Below are 7,118 nucleotides of genomic sequence, written 5' to 3'. Positions count from 1 at the left end.
ATGCCCGATGTTCCAAGCCTCTGGCCCCTCTCTTTTACTTGCCTACTCCAGTTTCATCATTTTAGTTGCTCTTGCGTGAACTTTTTCCTTTTCGGGACTAGTGACAAGAACAATACTAATGGCAATCTTGCAAAGCATTTCCCCTTTTCAGACAATAATCTTGAGGTTATGGGCAATTAGCTTAGCTCCGTATGGATGCATATAAAATAATCTTTATGTTCATCACTAAGATGAACTGAACACAATTCATCACGGTTAGCCAAACATGGCTTGACCTCAACTTGAGCACTGATTTTTGTCTTAGACTTTTCTTTGTTTTCTCTGTATCCAGTTAATCATTATATCTTCCTGCTGGGTTTATCAGAGGCTGATTTGTAAGTGGATTTCACTCTGAATTTTTTAGTTTCATTTTTAAGGGGACTCTTGCTTTATTGTGATTCACTAACCTTGGCCTTTTCTGTCCCTAATATTCCTTTCAGTTGAAATTTCTTCTGTGCATTCTTTTTATTTATTTTAAACCCCATAGGTCTAACCCATGCTGGCAGGGGAATTCTGGGCATTGAAATCCACACATCTTAAAGTTGCCAAGGTTGAAAAGCATTGATCCAGAGTTACATTTAACCACATGGTTACATTTGCTTCCTGCTGAGTAATAAACCATAATAAAGATTGATAATAATGAATATTGCAAAGGAGAGAACAGTAGAAATGAGCAGAGATCACAACGAGCAAGAGAATCATGATTTCTGAAGGTTTTTTTTTCATGTATTTACTTAATTGTGCCAAGCTTGCTAATGTAACCACAAAAGCACTGTTTGCACACTCAGTTAAAAATGGCGAGGATAGGGCTGAGAAGGACGTGGTGTGTTTATGGAGGTGTGTCAAAAAAGTCACTGAACAGAGGAAATAGCCTTTACGGCCATGCTTCCCAAATCTGAAGAAATTACCCAAAACTGGATAAAAGTGGCTTTTCTTTCAGTAATAACGTATGACCCCATTACCCATCACAACAGGAACATTTAAAGTTTTCAGCAAAATCATCGTAAAGCGTGGTTACTGCAAACAGCTGTAAATGGACAGTGTTGCTGAGTGCCTAAAATGTGATCACATGACTGCTGGGGGGGGGAACAACCACAGGAACTTTGGAACTGAGTCATCACTGCCATTTTTGCAGGCAGCTCATAACTTTGAATGGTCGTTAAGCAACCGGTCATAAGTCGAGGCCTACTTGTACTCACATAGCATGAGACTCTTGGCTCTTGCATGTACAGTACCTGCACCCAAGGCTTACATCGAAGCAGAGCTGATTGTTGTGCTCCCTGGGACATGGACTTAGTGCCCTTCTCACATCCTAAACAGAACAGCTTGCACAATTAAAACACAATCGAAAAAGAGAAAGCCGCTCTGAACTGGGGCCGATTGGTGCTCGTTTCCTGCTCCATTTTAGAATTTGTAAACAGAGAAGACAAGGGGAAAGCTCTTAGAAATATCATAGAAGACCAACCGGTCTAAAGACGAAGTGGAGCCAGGCTGAGGCAGAGCACAAAGGTACACATTCATAAACAACACACAATACTCAAGTGACGCACCTCTTATTGCTGTTTTTTAAAGTGTTTTGCTGACTGCAGCTTCTCAAAGCCACATCAACTGACATACAATAAAAAGGAAGCAAGCTTTTAAAACATACATGGGCAAAATAAATGAGGAGGAGTGAAGGGGTGATCAGCCTTCCAGTTAAAAGAGACACGTTGACCAGCAATTTTTTTTCTCTTGAGGTCACTGCCCTTCCTGCATCCTTGGCCAGGTCCAGAGGACCACAGCAGAGAAGACCTTAAGGGAGGGGAGATCAAAAAAGTCAATCTGCAGTGTGTGAACTCTGCCCCTTTTTTCATGCCTTGCCGACTGATGCATGCATCGGCCCTTCTCTGAACCTGCAGATGGAATTTGTTCTCCCCCAGATGCTCCTTAGGCCTGTGAATTGCCAAAAGGACACCAATGGTCCTTCTTGATCCATATTGCTCTCTGCTTTTCATCTCCTTTTCCTAAGAAGCAAAACTTCCCTTCCTGAGAGGATGTGTTTTGTCTCCCAGCTCACCTCCCTGAGGTTGCCTGTCCGGATACATTCCTGAGCCCAGAGCAGATCAGCCAGGTGAGACACCAGTTGCTCTACACGGGCACAAAATCTACAGGTGCAGGCAATGGGGGCCAAGATACTCCCTGGCTGCCAACAGCCACAAGCGCCAAGCAAGCATGCAAAGGGGTAAAGGTCCATCAGCACAAGGAGAAACGGCGGGAGTTTATGTTCATGCGGGTGACTCCAATGTGCTTGAGAGGGGTAGACAAGAGGAAGGCCATCTTGGGGGGACTGTTGCAGAGCAGATCCGAGTCCTCCTCACAGCCCTCCAGTTCAAAGGTGGCGTCATCCAGCATCTCTTTGTGGCGATGGCAGGCCTGCTCCACCTTCAGCTGGTGGATCTGGGCCCGCAGCCCCATCAGCTGCCGTGCCAGCTGGTGGTCCATGGCCTGCATCTTCCTCTGGAACAAGAAATAAGAGAACATTGGCCTGACATCACATGTATTTATTTATTAGATTTTTATCCTGCCTTTGTTATTTTTACGTAATACTCATTTACATGATACTCATGAATGAAGGCAAATCTACCGGATATACTGGATCTCCTGCATGGATTGCCCCTCTGACTATGTAGGACAGACAGGGAGGAATTAACTACCAGATTACAAGAACACAAGTGAGCGGTCAGACAAGGAGGCCCAAACTCATTGCAATGAACAAGGACACACATTTAATTTCTCAACTACTACCGTAAGATTGTTGGCCGAGCTGGTACAAAGATAGCCAAGGAAATGATTGAAGCCTGGGAAACGGGCCTCTTGTCAGTTAACAGGATTGCTGATGTACCACCAGTTTATCAGGTACTTAGGAGCCGAGGAGTTGTGAGCACAAGGAAACAACAGCCAATTGCCAGCCATCAATATATCAATTAACCAACTGGAAGGCACCACATAAATACGACTCACAGAATAGTCTAAACTAGCCAATATTCCAGTAGAGAGGAATTCTCTGGAGATGGGTTCCAGCACGAGTCCAAAAGCTTGGAAGAGTAAACTTCTGGACCCAGTGACCAACTGCCAGACCTGCGCCAATCTAATCCCTTAGGAAAGAAAGACCCTCGACTCCATTAGGTTGAAGTAATAGGTTCTTTTATTGAAGGAAGCGGGTTGCAGTAAAGTCAGGCTAGCTCTAAGATTTTCCCACATGAACAAGATACAGAAAAAGTTCCTGTCTCCGTTCCCCCCTTGACCAGTCCATGTTTCGCCAATCAGAGACCGCCAAAATGCTATGAGAACACTGAGATGCTGTGGGCAATTCACATTCACATAAAATTGCTGGAAAATGTTCGGGATGGCCACGGATTTCCCATTGCTCAAATATATTGTTCCCCTTTTCTTAAAATATGGGAATGCAGTCTGACTACATTCAGTATTGAGAGACAACTGCTGAGTTTCATATTACTGCAATTTATTTACCCACTGAACATTGCCACATTTTAGAAAATACGTTGATAACTAACTAAGACTTTATTTGTGGCCTTATGTGTTTATTTTTCTTTATTCGTTTGCTTATTTGACTAGCAGGTGCACCTAAAATCCATCATAATAAGATTCAACAGTAGCAAAGAAGGAACTAGAAGGAACAAAAAAAAATATTCAACAGTTTTAAAAGACCTCAGCAATGTTGGCTAATATTTGCTGCCACGTCCTCAGAGTTGTTAGGCAAAATTTAGCAATATTGTCGTCAACAATGGCCATACAGTCTGCCAGAAGAAAAGACGTTAGTGCTGCCAACTAATAATTTGCAAGCAGCCAAAGATTCTAACGTAATGTTACGCACACACTTTCTCCAACATGGCAAGCTACTCCTTTGCTAGGACAATGAGGGCAAAAAGCTGGAAGCAAAACTAAAAGAAATGATGTAATATCTATCACGGTCACCGTAGAATGGCTCAATCTCAAAAATAGAACTTCATGGCCACCGTATTAGGATCTGTCCTCTGTTTTTGAAAGCTTTCAGTTGTACTCAGCCACTTGACCCAGCTTGTCAGGAAGGTACCAGGTGAGGAAGCCAGTGCCAAGTTGGACTTAGCAGGTTTCAAAACATTTCCCTGGCTAACGCTTCCCACTTCTAATAATCAGAGGAGACCAGGAGCATCAATGATGTCACATGTGATGCAGCATCATCATCATCACCACGGTGCAATGTTGTCATGGTGGCTTCAGCTAGAATGAGAGGTCCTCAACCTTGGCCATTTTATGACTTATGGACTTCAACTTCCAGAATTCCTCAGCCATCTTGAGCTGAGGGTTGGACAAAAGAATGGCTGGCTGAGGAATTCTGGGAGTTGAAGTCCACAAGTTCTTGGCCAAGGTTGAAGACCCCCTGAACTAGATGTTGGTCCTTCTCAGACAGGACTCTTTGCCTCTCATTTATACCTGGAGCAGAAGCAAAAGAAGCACAACTTGTAAGAAGCTACTGGCTGGGAGGTAGTCCTTGAAAGATATTGACCTAATGGGTTTTTCTCCTCTGCCTACGTTCTCCAGAAGCCCACTGCCCAGCAAAACAGCAGAGGTTAACTTGAAGGGATGAATAGCAGCTGCTCCTGGTTGGAGATTGAAGAACCAGGATTTTGCTGCCCCATCTTCCAGTAGATTCCATTGAGATTTATTATAATTGCCCCAAATGTAGCTTCCTGTAGTCCTACCAGATAGATGGCAGGACTATCAGATTATCTGACCCTGTTAGGCCAACTTCTCCTGAGATCCAAAGGGCTACTTACCAGTTCCATCCGAAGCCATTCAAAGGCCATACCAATGGTGGGGAATCCACAAACAGCCTTCAAGGGTCCCTGGGCTTGATTCTCTTCTCCCACTGCCTCTTCGCCCTGCTTCTCCAGGTGGGTCTTCAGCGCTCCAGCCCGCAGCCCATTTCTCCAGGAGGGGCTTTGCACGTGGGCCTTCCATTCTAGGTAAGATGGGCGCCGTGTCTGTAGCTTCAACTTTGTCGTCAAGGCCTTGACGCTGTCTAGGTTCTCTTCTTCTAAGTTCAGTTCATCTTCCCCCAATTCCTTGAACCTCACCAGGGCCATGGCAGAAGTGCCGAGCACAGAGTGTGTCTCTACAGAGAGCCAAATAACAAAATCACTCTCCTTCTCGGTGTGCACGCGGTATATGTGTGCTATAAATGAAAGCTGTTTATTCTTGAAACAATCAAGTCCTTGGAAATATAAAAAAGAGCAGGAACTTTAATTATCCAGAGGTGAACGGCAGAGGTTTTTTTTTTTTTTTTAAGTAAACTATTATTGTCTCGAGCTGAGAGGAGACACCCTATTCTTTGAAAGGAAGTTTTAATCGGAACATAAAAGTCAGCAAGAGTGTAAAGTAATTTATCCTGCAGGCACTGCTTCCTTTTCTTATCATCAGCCAAGAAGAGTCGTAAATCCTCCACCCAGGTCTGAAATGAGTTGGAAAGATGAAAGGTTCAAGGGCAATTTTTTTTATCCAGCCAAGTTAGGCTTTAGCTTACCAGAGGCCAGGAGATCTTGACTGGGGCATCTTCTCTGCCCTCTGGGCCTGCCCAGTTTTCCTGTGACCTTGCTTCTCCTTTAAGTTCAAATCCCCGGGACAACAAGGGAGGTAAAGCAGCATCACCTCCTATTGACTCTAATCAACCAACCCACTTGATGCACTTCAGTATAGTGTTGGATTCTCCCGTAAATTCCATGGACTGGTGGCCCTGGAAAGACACATTTATTGCAGGCAGAGGCAGGATGCATATTAGAAAGTCACCAAGGTAGACACAGCGGTTTCCAGGATGGTAAGAAATGGGAGTGTCCACAGATGGTGGTCACAACGGTGCAATCAAACCCTGCTTTGTTTTCATGTTAAATGTAATTTCCATCTTTACTTTTGTTGACCTTGCAGATCCCCAAAGTAAGAAAACAGAATGGTCTTTCTGCCTTTTATCCATCTCTGAGAAAGGAAAACCCACACACCATCTTTGCCATCCCTGCCATTTACCAAGCCTGACCATCCCTGAACCCCACACAATAAAAGACAGGACCTCTTAAGCCAGTGATGGCGAACCTTTTAGAGACTGAGTGCCCAAACTGCAACCCAAAACCCACTTATACATCGTGGAGTGCTAGCTGGGCATGGCCCATTGGGTAGGCGTGGCCCATTGGGTGGGCACGGCTGCAGTGGTAACGGCAAACTGAGTGGGACTAAAAAGTTCAATCAATCAATTCCAACTTTGCAAGATCTTTTTTTTTTCTGCAAGAAGTTGAAATTGACTGATTGATTGAACCTTTTTTTTTTTTTGCACACAGCAGTGGAGGCCTAAAGCGAAAAGATTTTATAAAAGCCAGCTGAAGGCCTAGGACTGGGGCGACGGCGCATGTGCCCACAGAGAGGGCTCTGAGTGACACTTCTGGCACCCGTGCCATAGGTTCGCCACCACTGTCTTAAGCCTTTGGGCTTATATTGACACCTGGGCTGAAGCTGACAAAGTGTGTTTTTCACTAGGAAATTGGCAAATATTGGCAACTCAATTAAAAATTAAAGAAAATCTCTTCAAGACACGCAAATCTCTTACACACAAAATATAGTAAGGTTCTTCCAGCCCTGGATCCATCAGCCAAAGTCAACATCTGCACACACAAAAAATGAAAAATTATATTTCATTCAGGGTAGGAAAAGTACATTTTCTCCTCATCAGATCCTGTGTGCCTCTCAAAGGCAAATATATCAGCAAGCTCGTTCACCCATGCCTTAAACAACAGGTAGACTTTCCTATCAATATTACTGTTTCGGTCTTCTAATTTGTGGCCACCTTTGATTGCTGAACTGTCTGTTACACTGTTGAATAAAGCAGCTTTAAGCAGTTGTCCTGTGTGCTCATTGGAATCCAGCTTGGAACAAACCAGAACACATCTTGCTCAGTATGGATTTTGCCGAAGGTGTGCTAATTTTCTGCCGTTAATGGGGCTCTCTTTTAAGATTAAGATTTCAATTCCACCAGAGTAATAGATCCTGGATTTTTT

At 44.0% G+C, this 7,118-nt stretch overlaps 1 protein-coding gene across 1 annotated transcript; it reads right to left on the bottom strand.

Annotated features, from left to right (window-relative positions):
* Positions 1 to 1,584: 1,584 nt before the first annotated feature.
* FAM167B (family with sequence similarity 167 member B) lies at positions 1,585 to 5,519 on the bottom strand. The gene is made up of 2 exons (XM_039329404.1): positions 4,857 to 5,519; positions 1,585 to 2,535 (listed from the first exon to the last, which is right to left on the bottom strand). Exons 1-2 carry the CDS (start codon positions 5,163 to 5,165, stop codon positions 2,272 to 2,274), a joined length of 573 nt encoding a protein of 190 aa, XP_039185338.1. The 5' UTR covers positions 5,166 to 5,519; the 3' UTR covers positions 1,585 to 2,271.
* Between the last annotated feature and the right edge of the window lie 1,599 nt (positions 5,520 to 7,118).

Source organism: Crotalus tigris, unplaced genomic scaffold, assembly GCF_016545835.1.
Source record: "Crotalus tigris isolate CLP2741 ecotype Arizona unplaced genomic scaffold, ASM1654583v1 scf7180000017614.5298720, whole genome shotgun sequence".
Taxonomy (NCBI): Eukaryota; Metazoa; Chordata; class Lepidosauria; order Squamata; family Viperidae; genus Crotalus; species Crotalus tigris.
This window is presented reverse-complemented; position numbering and strand designations above follow the sequence as displayed.

Bases quoted from the DNA above. Each gene is read 5' to 3' on its own strand.
- FAM167B (XM_039329404.1), bottom strand. From the start codon at position 5,165: ATGGCCCTGGTGAGGTTCAAGGAATTGGGGGAAGATGAACTGAACTTA. The intron at 2,536-4,856 runs GTAAGTAGCCCT...TTCTTGTTCCAG, and splicing joins AATGGCTTCGGATGGAACTG to AGGAAGATGCAGGCCATGGA.